Below are 18,814 nucleotides of genomic sequence, written 5' to 3'. Positions count from 1 at the left end.
CGAAAATCAAATTGCATTATGTGGTTTGGTTTGGCTTCACAGTTTGCCTTTTATCAACATATGTTTTTTTTTATATATTTTTTAAATTCCTGAAAGTGATCGTGGCTATGAGAGAGTGAGAGTGGCATGGCATGGCGGTAGCGGTAAGAGTGAGAGATGTTGGAGTGGAGACAACCAGATTTAAGAGACTGAAAGTGGTGTGACCGTCGGAGGTGAGGTGAGGTGTGAGTGAGGGAGGGAGGTGATCATCGAAAAAGTTAGATGGAGAGAAAAAGAAAACATAAAGTTAAGTTGAATAAAATTGAATAGATAAAGGTAACAATATAGATTTATATTTTGTCATACCTAATAAAATCTTTAAAAATTGGTTGGTAATAAAAAAGGTTTGTCTTTGATTATTTGTGAAATTACCCTTCCCCTTCCACGAAAACTCTCTCCATCTCTCTAATTTGCTACCCACTCCTCCGATTTGCCATTTGAGTTCGTCGAGTTCCTCTTCTTCATGTGAATTCGTAGCTATGGATGCTCTTCTTCCTTCTTTTCTTTTTTCGAACATCACCTTCTTCCATCATATATCCCAACCTTGGTTATGTTCGTTGGAAAATATTTATTTGACGAAACTAGCTGGTCATACATAGCTTGAAGAACAAAGAAAGGAAGTTGGTTCTGAAGCATTATTATTATTATTATGCATGTCCCTAATTATTTCTCGTTCTATAGATTCATAATAGCAAGAATAGACATTCTTTTGAATTATTGGAAAATGATCTGGGGAATTAAATAGTCATATACATAATCTGATATTGTAAAATCAATAAAACATCAGTTTGAGTACAAGAATCCTACCGTAAAAAAAAAAAACATAAAGTATCCCAATTCAATGAAATGTATAACTACCTCCCAGCTACTAGTTACTTTTTTACACTTGAAGTCACTTAGCCCTTGTGGAGCAAAGAGTTATTAAAGTCAATATTAGTCATACTACAGTAAACAAAAAAGAAAGAAATAAAATTATAATATTTGTCATTAGTCATAAGTCTCGTAACATAGAGACATTATTGTAGTTGAACAAGTTTGGCCCTTGTCTTTGAATGAACAAAATACAGAGAAGGTAAGCGAGTAGACCCATAAATGATCCATTTTGAGTTTTTACAATCTATCTTTGTAGACAATATAGTAGATTGAAAATCTAGTTAATATGACAATTAGGTTTAAAATCCAAATGGAGTACATGTATCCAATGGTAAGTACAAAAGCAAGATTAGATTCGTAGATTGTTTTTTAAGGAAGTTCAAATAATGAATTGTGCATCAGTTTGAGATCTTTGCCTTATAAATATTCACTCATTAATGGAGATAGAGTGTTCTGTTCAGTTGGTGGTTGTGAAAAAAAAAAGGGAAAAAGATTTGTGGTTTTCCTAATCCTAGATCATTCCTCAAGTCCTAATTAAGTCGTTCACGTGGTTTTCCAATCCAAGTACAATTTCATAAGGTGATGAACAAATTCTGCCCTTAATACTATTACTTTTAATTTTATTGTCTTTCTAGTTAAGACCTCTCTTGCATTTTTCTTTTTTCTCACAAAGAGCAGATATAAAACTAGGAAACTTTTTTTACCCACCCATGTCCTGGAATTTCTACCGAATGCTAAAGATATATCCATAGCCCCAGCAAGCATGATAAGAAATCAAAAGCTTGATCATACATTGAAGTTCTTAACAACTCTTAGTTAATGAAATATATACATCTAACAATCTGTCATTTTGATGCTCACTTTCTGACAAATATACCATGTTAAACTTTGGACCATTTGATTAGTTAATAGATAACATTATTTTTTTTAACAAAAATCATTAATCTTACAATACAGCTTAAGAACTTTTTTGAAAAAGTTAGAGAAGAGGTTATATAAAAGAGAGTTACAGCTTTTATTTTTGGGTAAAAAGAGTAGGCAGGAGGTTGAAAAATGAGAAATGGGTAAAGAAGAGTTTATTGTGATCTGTCAAAATTTGTTGGTCCAGAGGGTGGGGGTTAATTTGTTCCTTGGTTAAAGGAGATTACCAAATATTGAAAAGGAAAAACAAATAAATAAAATTTTGAAAATTTTATACATTAGATAATTAAGTGTGATTGAGAATCTACGTCAGCAAGCAGCAGCTACGGGTGGACCTTCTTTGTATTCCAACTTCGAGCCATTTCCACAATGCCTTGAACGCTCACATTTTTGCGACATAGATAGCTATTTAAAAAAGGGAGCTTAAGTGCTCTTTTACAATTTTTAAGCAATGCTTAGATATAGCCAATAAAGGTACTATAAATAATTTATGAATCTCTTGCTATCCTAGTATTAGAAATTTCTTCAAGATTCTATTGAATCTAATTTTAATTTTGCAACTATTTCCAAAGTAAACAATAATAACAATATTGTAACGTTTCAAAAGAATTTAGGTTTCTTTATTATTTTTTTTTTATAGAAATGACTATGTACTTTTTTATATTTTCCCCATAAATATTAAACTAAAGTCATGAAATATGATAAGACTCAATTGTGATCAAATTATATGGTGGAAACTTATAACTAATTACGGAATACTTAAATAGGGAGAATTAAGAAATAAGAATGAGTTGTGATTTATTGTAAATTGTAGTTAAATAGATAAATGGTTGAATTTCGGGCACTAAAACGAAACATCGAATCGGCGCTCGATAGGACACATTTCCACACCTTTTGTTTTTTTCTCCACGTGGCTATAAAAATACAAAATAAATCATTTATGGAAAAAACATAGTTTGATGAAAAGTTCTGAAGAAATTATTTTAAATAACAGAATTTATTTTTTAAAATATTTATAAATAAAATATTTTAATGACATATAGTTATTTATGTTTAATAAGAAACCTCTCCGAGATAAATTTTTTTATACTTGATAGAAAAATATTTTATCTGTTTTATTATTTTTATTAATATAAAAATAGAGTTGTTTTAAAAATTAGAGTCGTTTTTAAATATATTAAATTTTTAGATTCTATTAAATAATGTCTATTAGTAAAATAGTATCACTATTTATAATAGTTTGTCTAAAAACTATTTAAAAAAACAAGTGCATTAAGTATTCTTTTGCAAAAAATGTGTATGCACGTATACATTCTTTTAACTTTAATTATATATTATTTTTTTAATTCAAAATCTCTAATAACTTAGTTAAAAATTAAAAAGTTTCATTTCATTTCATTTCAAATTTCAAAAAACAACTTCCCTTCGCAGCTTCTCTCTCATTTCTAAATTTCTTCATCTTTCTTCTCAACGGCAACTATCTCCCTCCTCTTCCCCCTCTCTCCGCCTCCCCTTCTCTCTCGATCTCTTGTCTCCTTCGTCTTCCTCAGAATCTTCACTCTTCCTTTCTCTCAATTTCTATTCTCTAAAATGAAGCATCCACCCAAGAAACCCTATCTTGCTAAATACCCATCTCGCCGATCCACTGCCATTTTCTATTCCATGCGCTAACGGCGCCGGAATCAAGGGCGGAAGACCCCTCGGAAGCCTATGTCGTCTTCCAAAGAAAATGCTTCACCGTCAGATCCCAAATTCCCAACTCCATGGTTCCCGATTCCAAACCCTCGCCGACTAAGTTGAAGAGCCTGCTCCATCTTCTAACCCACTTAAGCGGAAGCTCAGTATGGAGACCGTTCCTGAGAATTCCATCCCTGGGTTGTCTGATTCTGTTGTTAAGGTACTTTACGTGGTGTGATTATGGATGTTTTGGTATATTTTTTTCTTAATTTGTGTGGTGAAATGATATTTTCCTGTAATATGAAAAATTAATTTGGTCTTATGTTGAATCATCTCACAGATTAGAGAAGATGTAAAATCTGGTGTAGAAAATTTAACAGAGGAGTGTGTATCCACAATGGCAGCCGTTACTCGGCTTCTAATGAAGGTTTTTATCTTCCTCGTGCTAATATGCGCACCTGAGTGCACCCCTATCCCTGCAACCGTGTACTAAAAAAAAGTTGCAGTTGTCCAAAATGTCTATATATAATTTGTATGCCATCCTTTATATTTTTAATTTTGTAATTTCGTAGATTGGTTGAACTGACTTCAGTATGCGGTTGAAATCATAAACTCAAGATTAATCATCAAGTTTTGGACCTTGTTAAGTGAAATTAGTTCTATTACTAAAGCATGAAAAAAGATAAACTTTAATAAAGATTAGAAAATGTTCGACACTTTATAGTCTTGATTTGTGTCAAAGACTACTTAAAGCATGAAGTCTCTCATCATGATATTGTGAAAAATTGCATGCCTTTAGTAGTTCATGGTCTCCACTGTTCTTCCTTTTCATGGTTAACCTTTTAAAATGAATCGAATACAATTTTAAACACCATCTTTATAATCTCAGAATAATTATGCAGGGTTTATCAGAATAATATGTTTGTTTCTTCAGATATACTTAATATTTCATTGATTGCTCATTCATTTTGGTTTCCATTTTTAGTCGATTATGGTGGCTCACTTTGGAAACTTGTTACATAGCTACTGCCAAAAGCTTTAAATTGCCTTCCGGATGCACCTCAAAATCAGCTTCATTCTTTGTGTTTTCTAATTTCTAGCTCACTCAATTCAGCCATGGATGTACGGAGGTAAGTAAAGTTCCCTTTTGGAATTCAAGTTCTTCTGTACTTCTTGTTGGAGTTTGAGAGGCATTTTTGTTGTTGTTCTTCTTCTTGCATAACTGTGGTTGTGGAATTTGGGTTTTAGGTAGTGAAAGAACTTGTATTATAGTTTTATGTGGTAAAAGGAATTGGACCCACTTGCCATATGTTCACTCAATTTGATTTTTTACTGTAAGTTGAGTCAGTTGTGGTCATTTTGAAGGGGTTCAACTGCATCTGGGAAGTTGGGAAGGAGTCAAAAGGGATTTTTTAAGCCAAAACTGACTTCTCTCACTTTGCCAGAATTGACTTCTCTCACTTTCTTTCTCTGCACTTCTAACTTCCAAAGTTTTTGTGACTGTTAGTAGTTTCATCAAGTGTTTGTGTTTGCTACTTGGTTATGCTTCATAATTGCTTTAGATTCACAAAAATACTATAACCTGTAGCCCTGTAATTCTATCCATTTCAGGAGTTTGTGATCTTTTTGTGTGTAGGAACTAACACAAATTGAATATTTAAAAAGTGAAAAGTAGTTGGGTTTGTAGAAAATAAGTGCCATTTGGTTGAGTTATGACTACTTTTGAAGATGGTTTTATTTTAACTATGACTGCATTTGCTAGTTTGTTTTTTGGTACTTCATTCACCATCCATTTTCTCTCCATGGTTGAGTTTCTCCCCTCATTTATTTTTTATAACATTCATTAGATCACTCTTTAAATCATTCAATTACAAAGGAAAGGCTACTTCAATTCATCATCAGTAAACTATTTTTTTCCTTTAGTAACAATCACTCACATCATTGTCATTTCTCTATGTATTGTCTATAGACCAGGGCGATTTCTAGTTCTCTTCTAAGATTAAATAATTACCAGCTAATCATTTAGGAAGTATTGCAGTTAAATGGTTGTTGGGTTGTCAACTATACTATTTTTTATCTGTTTTCTGTGTGCGGTTGAAATTCTTCTGATGTCCCCCATCTCCTGTGATTCTTTTCTTCAAAATCAAATAGTAGAAGTATCTGTTGGTTCATTTGTTCCACTTGCTTTGTTCCCTGTCCAGGAGTAAACCTTCGTATATTGGAGAAACATGCTCACTGAGAACATTGAGATCAATTTCAACAAGCTTTACTACTAGTTTTGATAGGCTTACGAGTTTTGGAAACATAAGATTTGATCGAGAAGTTAGGAGTAAAGGTTTGGGATATCTTAAATGTTTGGGTGATAGAAACCCGGTATTTCTTCATTTGTGGAATGAAATACTTGTCATGTTGTGTGTGATTGCTACCTTGTTGGATCCTTTGTTCTGTTACACCTTGTTGGTTGATTAAGGCAAAAGATGTGTTGGATTTGACAACAAGATGAGAATAGTAGTTGTAATTGTTAGCTCAATCATAGACTTCCTCTACATAATTCTTATAGTCTGTCATTTTCATTTTAGATATTCCAAATTTTATAATGCAAAACCTGATGAAGCCGATGATGGTGTTTGCACAAGAGCTTGGAGATTCTTTTTATCTTACTTCACAATTGACGTTCTTTCAGTTCTTCCACTCCCCCAGGTATGAAACTTCAGCCTTTTGCTGGCTTAGATTCTATCAATCTTATTGTCAAATTTGTCCATTCCATTTGTAACCAAGGATTCATTTGTAGGACAAGAAAGATAATCATCATTTAGAATATATATGTGAGAGTGCACACACAAAAACAACTAATTATTCAAGCAGAAACATAAAAGCATAATTTACGGAGCATACTGTCCTAAGTTAAGTTTGTGCTATAACAAGATATCCACTCTTGATGTTAAAACACAAAGTCGTATTGTCTAATCCCTTTAGTAATCTACAAGAACTCCAAAGAAATAAGCTCTGGGTCATTATCAATTTTGTTTTCCATCCTAAAATATTCAATTATTCTCCTCTTTGGGAAATTATTGGAGGATGACCATGATTGAGATCTCAAATCTTTACACCAACAGCTGTTTGAATGTCTTTTCTATCTTTTCTTTCTTCTTACCTGGGAGGGGTTAAAAATTTTCATTTCTTGTGCATTATTAGCCATGCAGGGTTTACAGAAAGATTTGAACTTTTCATTTGTGGTCGTGAGCTGGCCAATGCATTTTTCGAATTGATCGATCGTATTTATCAGGTAAGAGGTGATTATATCAATCATTAATGTTAGAAGGGTGCACAGATGATGAAACTTTTTAGCCAATTTCATGGCATTTGAAAGAGAGAAAGTACATTAGTATTGAACTCAAGTTAAACTGGATAGTCTATCACCTTTTGGAAGATAACTTTCCTGTACTTTGTTCCATCTTGTATAGACCCTTTCAGTCGAAAGGTTACCAAAGGAATCGTTTTTGTTATGTGTTATGTGCTTAACTCCATAACAATGTGCGTCCAAGCTCTACATGAGCATTCTATTCTTCTTGCTTGGTATACTTGTGCATTATTGGTTTATGTGCCATGTCAAGAAATAATAGTTTCTATTGGAACGTTTTAGTGTTCCGGTTCCATGATAATTGGAATGGTTGTAATGATCTTTTTCTTTTAAAACAAACAAAATTGGCACAGAGGATGATTAGAAGACCAGATCAGGCAACACAATGAGAAGCATGGCTCAGCTGTTTCTTATGTATCTCGTTTCTTATGTAATGACTCTTTGGACTTCAATTGCCAAAAAGATGAGGATGATTCTTATGAAGTGACACTTGATGATGATTTTCTTACTGCTTTGGAATATGGAATGCCACCAGCTTCTGGACTGGTATGCTTGTCTTTTCTGTCTGTCCACTTTTATGCATCTCGTTTCGGATGGGATCCTTAATGCACCGCTAGTGAAACTCTAGATCATTCCATTCTTTTGACATAATAAAATCACAGAAAAAGTAGATTAGAGAGTGGCCAATGAAAGTATCTTGAATAGATATTTCATAGCTGCTATGAAGTTTTTCCACATGCAAACATTTAAAAACCAGCTGCTGAAGTCTCCCATGTGAAAGCAACTAAGCAAGTAGTCTAAAATTTTGAAGTGCATACAAATTAACGAATCTGGGATGATATTTGATCTATAATTAAATTGTGGAACGTATGATGGATGTTTCGTTGTACTTGGATGTTTAGTATCCCTTTTCCTCGCTGTAATAGATGGAAGAATTTAACTTTCAAGGAATTGGAATTGATAGATTATATGTAGACCCCAAGATCGTAGCCTTTTTATTTATTTAGGGTGATGGTATTATTCTGATGCATGTGAAAAATACTCGTGTGTAGGCGGTGGTTTTAGTTCTCATTCCAAGCTTAAGAGGATATGGATTTAGATACCCATCAATTGATGATTTGTGGGGTATGTGGGAAAAGAACTAGGGGTTAAATAATTTGCAAAAGACCAATGTAAGCATCCAATAAGTGGATAGGTCCTATATGTTAGCCCCTTAGGCATAGTTGAGGATGTTCTTATTAAGGCAGGAGGACTTATTTTTCTCGCTGATTTTAACATCCTAGATATCCATAAATTTTTAGTTTAACCTCTTTAATAAAATTTGATAGAAAATCTTGTTTTCTTTTTGTAGGAATAAAGGAAAAAATGGAGTCTAATCGAATTTGGAACCTTTGCAAGCAAGGGGAAGTTTTCTGTTCCCTATCTCTTTTTTCGATCCTTACAATCTTGCTTAAAATGCTTTGAAGACAAATTAAAGTTTTAAGTGGGGGGTAGGGTTGTAGCTTTGCATGTTCTATGTCCTTTGGGAAATTTTCATTTTGCCAGAAATGTTCAAATTTTAAACTTTTTCAATGTCTTTATTCTTAAAATAAATACCATGTCTAATTTGCTTTCTAGTTTAGACAAGCATGTCTGCCTAACCCTTGAGCATGGAGCTCGGGTTTGTGATTGTGTTTGTCATTTGAATATCTTAAATATGTTGAAAATGCATTCTTTGATAGCATAGAAATGCGTAGAAGACATGCTATTCATTTTCTAAATATTGTAAATACTGTACATACTTAATAATATGTGTTGAAAACATGTGCTGTTGAAAACATGGCCTAACCAAAACCAGATCTGCCTAGCCCTTAGAGTCCAGCCGGTTAGGTCAAGTAGAATGCGTTGAGCTCCCTCAGTATCAGAGCTTGTGTGGGGAACTCTTCACTTTTGGCCTAACCAAAACCAGACCTTCCTAGCCTTTAAAACCCAACCGGTTAGGTGAAGTAGAATGCGTTGAGCTCCCTCAGTATCAGAGCTTGTGTGGGGAACTCTTCACTTTTCGCCTAACCAAAACCAGACCTGCCTAGCCCTTAGAGTCCAGCCAGTTAGGTCAAGTAGAATGCGTTGAGCTCCCTCAGTATCAGAGCTTGTGTGGGGAACTCTTCACTTTTGGCCTAACCAAAACCAGACCTGCCTAGCCCTTAGAGTCCAGCCGGTTAGGTCAAGTAGAATGCGTTGAGCTCCCTCAGTATCAGAGCTTGTGTGGGGAACTCTTCACTTTTGGCCTAACCAAAACCAGACCTGCCTAGCCCTTACAGTCGAGCCGGTTAGGTCAAGTAGAATGCGTTGAGCTCCCTCAGTATCAGAGCTTGTGTGGGGAACTCTTCACTTTTCGCCTAACCAAAACCAGACCTACCTAGCCCTTAAAGTCCAGCCGGTTAGGTCAAGTAGAATGCGTTGAGCTCCCTCAGTATCAGAGCTTGTGTGGGGAACTCTTCACTTTTGGCCTAACCAAAACCAGACCTTTCTAGCCTTTAAAACCCAACCAGTTAGGTGAAGTAGAATGCGTTGAGCTCCCTCAGTATCAGAGCTTGTGTGGGGAACTCTTCACTTTTCACCTAACCAAAACCAGACCTGCCTAGCCCTTAGAGTCCAGCCGGTTAGGTCAAGTAGAATGCGTTGAGCTCCCTCAGTATCAGAGCTTGTGTGGGGAACTCTTCACTTTTGGCCTAACCAAAACCAGACCTTCCTAGCCTTTAAAACCCAACCGGTTAGGTGAAGTAGAATGCGTTGAGCTCCCTCAGTATCAGAGCTTGTGTGGGGAACTCTTCACTTTTCGCCTAACCAAAACCAGACCTACCTAGCCCTTAAAGTCCAGCCGGTTAGGTCAAGTAGAATGCGTTGAGCTCCCTCAGTATCAGAGCTTGTGTGGGGAACTCTTCACTTTTGGCCTAACCAAAACCAGACCTTTCTAGCCTTTAAAACCCAACCAGTTAGGTGAAGTAGAATGCGTTGAGCTCCCTCAGTATCAGAGCTTGTGTGGGGAACTCTTCACTTTTCACCTAACCAAAACCAGACCTGCCTAGCCCTTAGAGTCCAGCCGGTTAGGTCAAGTAGAATGCGTTGAGCTCCCTCAGTATCAGAGCTTGTGTGGGGAACTCTTCACTTTTGGCCTAACCAAAACCAGACCTTCCTAGCCTTTAAAACCCAACCGGTTAGGTGAAGTAGAATGCGTTGAGCTCCCTCAGTATCAGAGCTTGTGTGGGGAACTCTTCACTTTTCGCCTAACCAAAACCAGACCTACCTAGCCCTTAAAGTCCAGCCGGTTAGGTCAAGTAGAATGCGTTGAGCTCCCTCAGTATCAGAGCTTGTGTGGGGAACTCTTCACTTTTGGCCTAACCAAAACCAGACCTACCTAGCACATAAAGTCCAGCCGGTTAGGTCAAGTAGAATGTGTTGAGCTCCCTCAGTATCAGAGCTTGTGTGGGGAACTCTTCACTTTTGGCCTAACCAAAACCAGACCTTTCTAGCCTTTAAAACCCAACCAGTTAGGTGAAGTAGAATGCGTTGAGCTCCCTCAGTATCAGAGCTTGTGTGGGGAACTCTTCACTTTTCACCTAACCAAAACCAGACCTGCCTAGCCCTTAGAGTCCAGCCGGTTAGGTCAAGTAGAATGCGTTGAGCTCCCTCAGTATCAGAGCTTGTGTGGGGAACTCTTCACTTTTGGCCTAACCAAAACCAGACCTGCCTAGCCCTTACAGTCGAGCCGGTTAGGTCAAGTAGAATGCGTTGAGCTCCCTCAGTATCAGAGCTTGTGTGGGGAACTCTTCACTTTTGGCCTAACCAAAACCAGACCTACCTAGCCCTTAAAGTCCAGTCGGTTAGGTCAAGTAGAATGCGTTGAGCTCCCTCAGTATCAGAGCTTGTGTGGGGAACTCTTCACTTTTGGCCTAACCAAAACCAGACCTTTCTAGCCTTTAAAACCCAACCAGTTAGGTGAAGTAGAATGCGTTGAGCTCCCTCAGTACCAGAGCTTGTGTGGGGAACTCTTCACTTTTGGCCTAACCAAAACCAGACCTTTCTAGCCTTTAAAACCCAACCAGTTAGGTGAAGTAGAATGCGTTGAGCTCCCTCAGTATCAGAGCTTGTGTGGGGAACTCTTCACTTTTCACCTAACCAAAACCAGACCTGCCTAGCCCTTAGAGTCCAGCCGGTTAGGTCAAGTAGAATGCGTTGAGCTCCCTCAGTATCAGAGCTTGTGTGGGGAACTCTTCACTTTTGGCCTAACCAAAACCAGACCTGCCTAGCCCTTACAGTCGAGCCGGTTAGGTCAAGTAGAATGCGTTGAGCTCCCTCAGTATCAGAGCTTGTGTGGGGAACTCTTCACTTTTGGCCTAACCAAAACCAGACCTACCTAGCCCTTAAAGTCCAGTCGGTTAGGTCAAGTAGAATGCGTTGAGCTCCCTCAGTATCAGAGCTTGTGTGGGGAACTCTTCACTTTTGGCCTAACCAAAACCAGACCTTTCTAGCCTTTAAAACCCAACCAGTTAGGTGAAGTAGAATGCGTTGAGCTCCCTCAGTACCAGAGCTTGTGTGGGGAACTCTTCACTTTTCACCTAACCAAAACCAGACCTGCCTAGCCCTTAGAGTCCAGCCGGTTAGGTCAAGTAGAATGCGTTGAGCTCCCTCAGTATCAGAGCTTGTGTGGGGAACTCTTCACTTTTGGCCTAACCAAAACCAGACCTTCCTAGCCTTTAAAACCCAACCGGTTAGGTGAAGTAGAATGCGTTGAGCTCCCTCAGTATCAGAGCTTGTGTGGGGAACTCTTCACTTTTCGCCTAACCAAAACCAGACCTACCTAGCCCTTAAAGTCCAGCCGGTTAGGTCAAGTAGAATGCGTTGAGCTCCCTCAGTATCAGAGCTTGTGTGGGGAACTCTTCACTTTTGGCCTAACCAAAACCAGACCTTTCTAGCCTTTAAAACCCAACCAGTTAGGTGAAGTAGAATGCGTTGAGCTCCCTCAGTATCAGAGCTTGTGTGGGGAACTCTTCACTTTTCACCTAACCAAAACCAGACCTGCCTAGCCCTTAGAGTCCAGCCGGTTAGGTCAAGTAGAATGCGTTGAGCTCCCTCAGTATCAGAGCTTGTGTGGGGAACTCTTCACTTTTGGCCTAACCAAAACCAGACCTGCCTAGCCCTTACAGTCGAGCCGGTTAGGTCAAGTAGAATGCGTTGAGCTCCCTCAGTATCAGAGCTTGTGTGGGGAACTCTTCACTTTTGGCCTAACCAAAACCAGACCTACCTAGCACATAAAGTCCAGCCGGTTAGGTCAAGTAGAATGTGTTGAGCTCCCTCAGTATCAGAGCTTGTGTGGGGAACTCTTCACTTTTGGCCTAACCAAAACCAGACTTTTCTAGCCTTTAAAACCCAACCAGTTAGGTGAAGTAGAATGCGTTGAGCTCCCTCAGTATCAGAGCTTGTGTGGGGAACTCTTCACTTTTCACCTAACCAAAACCAGACCTGCCTAGCCCTTAGAGTCCAGCCGGTTAGGTCAAGTAGAATGCGTTGAGCTCCCTCAGTATCAGAGCTTGTGTGGGGAACTCTTCACTCTTGGCCTAACCAAAACCAGACCTTCCTAGCCTTTAAAACCCAACCGGTTAGGTGAAGTAGAATGCGTTGAGCTCCCTCAGTATCAGAGCTTGTGTGGGGAACTCTTCACTTTTCGCCTAACCAAAACCAGACTTGCCTAGCCCTTAGAGTCCAGCCGGTTAGGTCAAGTAGAATGCGTTGAGCTCCCTCAGTATCAAAGCTTGTGTGGGGAACTCTTCACTTTTGGCCTAACCAAAACCAGACCTGCCTAGCCCTTAGATTCCAGCCAGTTAGGTCAAGTAGAATGCGTTGAGCTCCCTCAGTATCAGAGCTTGTGTGGGGAACTCTTCACTCTTGGCCTAACCAAAACCAGACCTACCCATCCCTTAGAGTCCAACCGGTTAGGTCAAGTAGACACATACATATATGAGTCTAAATTCATACATATATCAAGTAAACTCAATGTGAATATGTGATTCTAAATTCATTTAATTTCGCTTTCAAATTTTTAAGAATGAAGTGACTTAATTGAATTCAATTTTGGTCGTTTCAATCGCATGATTAAGTTTGATTTCTAAAAGATGTAGGCTGGAAAAGGAGGTGAGCTAACATTGAATAGAAGAACCATAACAAGAGGGGCACTGGATTCATTGAGAAATGGGCGAGAGATTCCATGGCTCCCATTTCTTTAACTTTTGCAATCGATAGTAATGTCGATCTTGACAGGTAATGTTAATCTATTTAAGTTGAGAGGTTTGGAATACTTCATGAAAATTAAGGTTGATATAGTCTTTAATTTAATGTTGGTTTTGTAAAAAAAATTAAAGTCTGCTGAATTTGAGATTGGATATTGAAACAACTATCTTTTTTACTTGAAAATCTGAATGAAATTGCATTTCTCTTTTGTTTGAGTCGGATTCTGCTTTTGAATCTTGGAAACTTTTTTGATTCATGTTTCTGTAATGTTGAATGGGTATGAAACAAAGTTAGGGGTTGAAATCTTGCAGGAATGTTGGAATGAAGATTTAGGAATTAATTCCTCTTTCTTAGAAGAATCTAAATCTATACAAAGGTCTTCTTTTTTGTTTCCAATCATCTGAGGTAATCTTGTAGGTTCTTTAATTCTTGGTGGAAATTCTAGACTACCTGAGGTAATTTTTGCTTTCTTAATAGTTTTTGTTGCATGTTTTCATGCCATTCTTGAAAATCTTGAGGTTGTTCTTGATTGTTCCCATGTTTGGTTTAGGTTTGTTTTGAACACCTTTTAGGTTTGTTTGAGACTCAATTTGTTGCATCTACACACTTAATTGCTATTTTGGGACTTGAAGTGCTTTTTTTACAATGTTTGAATTTTTTTGGTAAGTTATGACTTACGAAATTATACTTGAGCATTGTTAGGCTATTTTTTAAGTTCGAATGGTACTTAGACATGTTGGTAGGTTATGAGTTATGAGTTACGAAATTATATTTGTTGGGTCATTTTGATAGTTCAAGTGATACTTAGACACGATTTGAACAACTTTTAGGTTTGTTTGAGACTCAGTTTGTTGCATCCACACACTTAATTGCCATTTTGGGTCTTGAAGTGCTTTTTTTACAATGTTTGAATTTTCTTGGTAGGTTATGAGTTACGAAATTATACTTGAGCATTGTTAGGCCATTTTTTAAGTTCGAATGGTACTTAGACATGTTTTGAACAGGTGTTAGGTTGTTTCGAACTAAGTTTGTTGCACATACAGACATGATTGCCATCGAAGGGCTTTTTCCACACTTTTTTGAACTTTTTGGCAAGTTATGAGTTACAAGCTTTTGCACTTAAGCGTCATTGGGTCGTTTGAAAGCTAAGACGTGTTACGAATGCCTTTTTGGTCGGTTTGAATCTAAGTTTGTTGCACTTACACACTTGGCATTCTAGGTCTTGAAGTGCTTTTTTTCAATCTTTTTTGAACTTTTTGGTACGTTGTGAGTTACGAACTTACAGTTAAGATTTGTTAGATCGTTTTGAAAGTTCAAGTGATACTTGGACATGTTTTGAATGCGTTTTAGGTTGGTTTGACACTAAGTTTGTTGCACTCACACACACGGTTGCCACTTTGGGTCTTAAAGTGCTTTTTTCACACTTTTTGAACTTTCCGCTAGGTTGTGAGCTATGAACTTACACTTAAGATGTCTTAGGTCGTTTTTTAAGGTCCAAGTGATACGTAGACATGTTTTCAACACCTTTTAGGTTTGTTTTAAACTTAGTTTGTTGAACTTACGCACTTTGTTGCCATTTTGGGTCTTGAAAGGCTCTTTTCTCACTTTTTTTTAACTTTTTGCTAGGTTATGAGTAACGAACTTACACTTAAGCTTTGTTAGATCGTTTCTAAAATTCAAGTGATAATTAGACTCGTTTTGAACACTTTTAAGGTTGGTTTGAGGGTAAGTTTGTTGTACTTACACATTTGGTTGCCATTTCTTTTGTGGTCTTTGAAGTGCTTTTTTCACAGTTCTTGACTTTTTGGTACGTTGGGAGTTGTAAACTTACACTTAAACTTTGTGAGGTTGCTTTTAAAGGTCAAGTGATACGTAGGCTCGGTTGGAACACTTTTTAAGTTTGTTTGAGACTAAGTCTGTTGCACTTACATGCTTGGTCGGGTTGTGCCATTTTAGGTCCTCGGTGCTTTTTTCACTCTTTTTTGAACTTTTTAGTCGGTTATGAGTTGCGAATTTACACTCAAGCAATGTTCAGAGGTTTTAAACTCTTTTTATTTTGGTTTGGAACTAAGTTTGTTGAACTTGCACACTTGGCTGACATGTTGGGTGTTAGAGTGCTTTTATCGCACTTTTTGGAATTTTGGTCGGTTGTGATTTGCGAACTTATACTTAAGCATTGTTCGATCGTTTTGAAAGCTTACACACGTTTTGAACTCTTTTTAGGTTGGTCTGAAACAAAGTTTGTGGCACTAACACACTTGGTTGCCATTTTCGGTCTTGAAGTGCTTTTTCCACACTTTTTGAATTTTTTGGTAGGTTATGGTTTACGAAATTACACTTAAGTTTTGTTGGGTCATTTTGATAGTTCAAGTGATACTTAGACACGATTTGAACACCTTTTAGGTTTGTTTGAGACTCAGTTTGTTGCATCCACACACTTAATTGCCATTTTGGGTCTTGAAGTGCTTTTTTTACAATGTTTGAATTTTCTTGGTAGGTTATGAGTTACGAAATTATACTTGAGCATTGTTAGGCCATTTTTTAAGTTCGAATGGTACTTAGACATGTTTTGAACAGGTGTTAGGTTGTTTCGAACTAAGTTTGTTGCACATACAGACATGATTGCCATCGAAGGGCTTTTTCCACACTTTTTTGAACTTTTTGGCAAGTTATGAGTTACAAGCTTTTGCACTTAAGCGTCATTGGGTCGTTTGAAAGCTAAGACGTGTTTCGAATGCCTTTTTGGTCGGTTTGAATCTAAGTTTGTTGCACTTACACACTTGGCATTCTAGGTCTTGAAGTGCTTTTTTTCAATCTTTTTTGAACTTTTTGGTACGTTGTGAGTTACGAACTTACAGTTAAGATTTGTTAGATCGTTTTGAAAGTTCAAGTGATACTTGGACATGTTTTGAATGCGTTTTAGGTTGGTTTGACACTAAGTTTGTTGCACTCACACACACGGTTGCCACTTTGGGTCTTAAAGTGCTTTTTTCACACTTTTTGAACTTTCCGCTAGGTTGTGAGCTATGAACTTACACTTAAGATGTCTTAGGTCGTTTTTTAAGGTCCAAGTGATACGTAGACATGTTTTCAACACCTTTTAGGTTTGTTTTAAACTTAGTTTGTTGAACTTACGCACTTTGTTGCCATTTTGGGTCTTGAAAGGCTCTTTTCTCACTTTTTTTTAACTTTTTGCTAGGTTATGAGTAACGAACTTACACTTAAGCTTTGTTAGATCGTTTCTAAAATTCAAGTGATAATTAGACTCGTTTTGAACACTTTTAAGGTTGGTTTGAGGGTAAGTTTGTTGTACTTACACATTTGGTTGCCATTTCTTTTGTGGTCTTTGAAGTGCTTTTTTCACAGTTCTTGACTTTTTGGTACGTTGGGAGTTGTAAACTTACACTTAAACTTTGTGAGGTTGCTTTTAAAGGTCAAGTGATACGTAGGCTCGGTTGGAACACTTTTTAAGTTTGTTTGAGACTAAGTCTGTTGCACTTACATGCTTGGTCGGGTTGTGCCATTTTAGGTCCTCGGTGCTTTTTTCACTCTTTTTTGAACTTTTTAGTCGGTTATGAGTTGCGAATTTACACTCAAGCAATGTTCAGAGGTTTTAAACTCTTTTTATTTTGGTTTGGAACTAAGTTTGTTGAACTTGCACACTTGGCTGACATGTTGGGTGTTAGAGTGCTTTTATCGCACTTTTTGGAATTTTGGTCGGTTGTGATTTGCGAACTTATACTTAAGCATTGTTCGATCGTTTTGAAAGCTTACACACGTTTTGAACTCTTTTTAGGTTGGTCTGAAACAAAGTTTGTGGCACTAACACACTTGGTTGCCATTTTCGGTCTTGAAGTGCTTTTTCCACACTTTTTGAATTTTTTGGTAGGTTATGGTTTACGAAATTACACTTAAGTTTTGTTGGGTCATTTTGATAGTTCAAGTGATACTTAGACACGATTTGAACACCTTTTAGGTTTGTTTGAGACTCGTTTGTTGCATCCACACACTTAATTGCCATTTTGGGTCTTGAAGTGCTTTTTTTACAATGTTTGAATTTTCTTGGTAGGTTATGAGTTACGAAATTATACTTGAGCATTGTTAGGCCATTTTTTTAAGTTCGAATGGTACTTAGACATGTTTTGAAAAGGTGTTAGGTTGTTTCGAACTAAGTTTGTTGCACATACAGACATGATTGCCATCGAAGGGCTTTTTCCACACTTTTTTGAACTTTTTGGCAAGTTATGAGTTACAAGATTTTGCACTTAAGCGTCATTGGGTCGTTTGAAAGCTAAGACGTGTTTCGAATGCCTTTTTGGTCGGTTTGAATCTAAGTTTGTTGCACTTACACACTTGGCATTCTAGGTCTTGAAGTGCTTTTTTTCAATCTTTTTTGAACTTTTTGGTACGTTGTGAGTTACGAACTTACAGTTAAGATTTGTTAGATCGTTTTGAAAGTTCAAGTGATACTTGGACATGTTTTGAATGCGTTTTAGGTTGGTTTGACACTAAGTTTGTTGCACTCACACACACGGTTGCCACTTTGGGTCTTAAAGTGCTTTTTTCACACTTTTTGAACTTTCCGCTAGGTTGTGAGCTATGAACTTACACTTAAGATGTCTTAGGTCGTTTTTTAAGGTCCAAGTGATACGTAGACATGTTTTCAACACCTTTTAGGTTTGTTTTAAACTTAGTTTGTTGAACTTACGCACTTTGTTGCCATTTTGGGTCTTGAAAGGCTCTTTTCTCACTTTTTTTTAACTTTTTGCTAGGTTATGAGTAACGAACTTACACTTAAGCTTTGTTAGATCGTTTCTAAAATTCAAGTGATAATTAGACTCGTTTTGAACACTTTTAAGGTTGGTTTGAGGGTAAGTTTGTTGTACTTACACATTTGGTTGCCATTTCTTTTGTGGTCTTTGAAGTGCTTTTTTCACAGTTCTTGACTTTTTGGTACGTTGGGAGTTGTAAACTTACACTTAAACTTTGTGAGGTTGCTTTTAAAGGTCAAGTGATACGTAGGCTCGGTTGGAACACTTTTTAAGTTTGTTTGAGACTAAGTCTGTTGCACTTACATGCTTGGTCGGGTTGTGCCATTTTAGGTCCTCGGTGCTTTTTTCACTCTTTTTTGAACTTTTTAGTCGGTTATGAGTTGCGAATTTACACTCAAGCAATGTTCAGAGGTTTTAAACTCTTTTTATTTTGGTTTGGAACTAAGTTTGTTGAACTTGCACACTTGGCTGACATGTTGGGTGTTAGAGTGCTTTTATCGCACTTTTTGGAATTTTGGTCGGTTGTGATTTGCGAACTTATACTTAAGCATTGTTCGATCGTTTTGAAAGCTTACACACGTTTTGAACTCCTTTTAGGTTGGTCTGAAACAAAGTTTGTGGCACTAACACACTTGGTTGCCATTTTCGGTCTTGAAGTGCTTTTTTCACACTTTTTGAATTTTTTGGTAGGTTATGGTTTACGAAATTACACTTAAGTTTTGTTGGGTCATTTTGATAGTTCAAGTGATACTTAGACACGATTTGAACACCTTTTAGGTTTGTTTGAGACTCAGTTTGTTGCATCCACACACTTAATTGCCATTTTGGGTCTTGAAGTGCTTTTTTTACAATGTTTGAATTTTCTTGGTAGGTTATGAGTTACGAAATTATACTTGAGCATTGT

General features: G+C 37.2%; 1 protein-coding gene across 24 annotated transcripts in view; it reads left to right on the top strand.

Moving 5' to 3' along the window:
- The first annotated feature begins 3,217 nt into the window (after positions 1–3,217).
- LOC127151484 (cyclic nucleotide-gated ion channel 1-like) overlaps positions 3,218–18,814 on the top strand; it is a 67,306-nt gene continuing 51,709 nt past the window's right edge. For 2 of the 24 annotated variants that reach the window (XM_051091437.1, XM_051091442.1), the window contains exons 1-4: positions 3,229–3,730; positions 3,851–3,937; positions 4,534–4,640; positions 6,090–6,210. In XM_051091437.1, coding sequence (XP_050947394.1) covers positions 3,677–3,730; positions 3,851–3,937; positions 4,534–4,640; positions 6,090–6,210 — 369 coding nt within the window. In that variant the 5' untranslated portion in view covers positions 3,229–3,676. The other 22 variants (XR_007824508.1, XR_007824506.1, XR_007824509.1 and 19 more) reach the window with 22 other exon arrangements.

Source organism: Cucumis melo, chromosome 10 (genome assembly GCF_025177605.1).
Source record: "Cucumis melo cultivar AY chromosome 10, USDA_Cmelo_AY_1.0, whole genome shotgun sequence".
In the NCBI taxonomy this organism is placed as follows: domain Eukaryota; kingdom Viridiplantae; phylum Streptophyta; class Magnoliopsida; order Cucurbitales; family Cucurbitaceae; genus Cucumis; species Cucumis melo.
The sequence above is the reverse complement of the archived record's forward strand: the minus strand, read 5'-3'. Positions and strand labels throughout refer to the sequence as shown.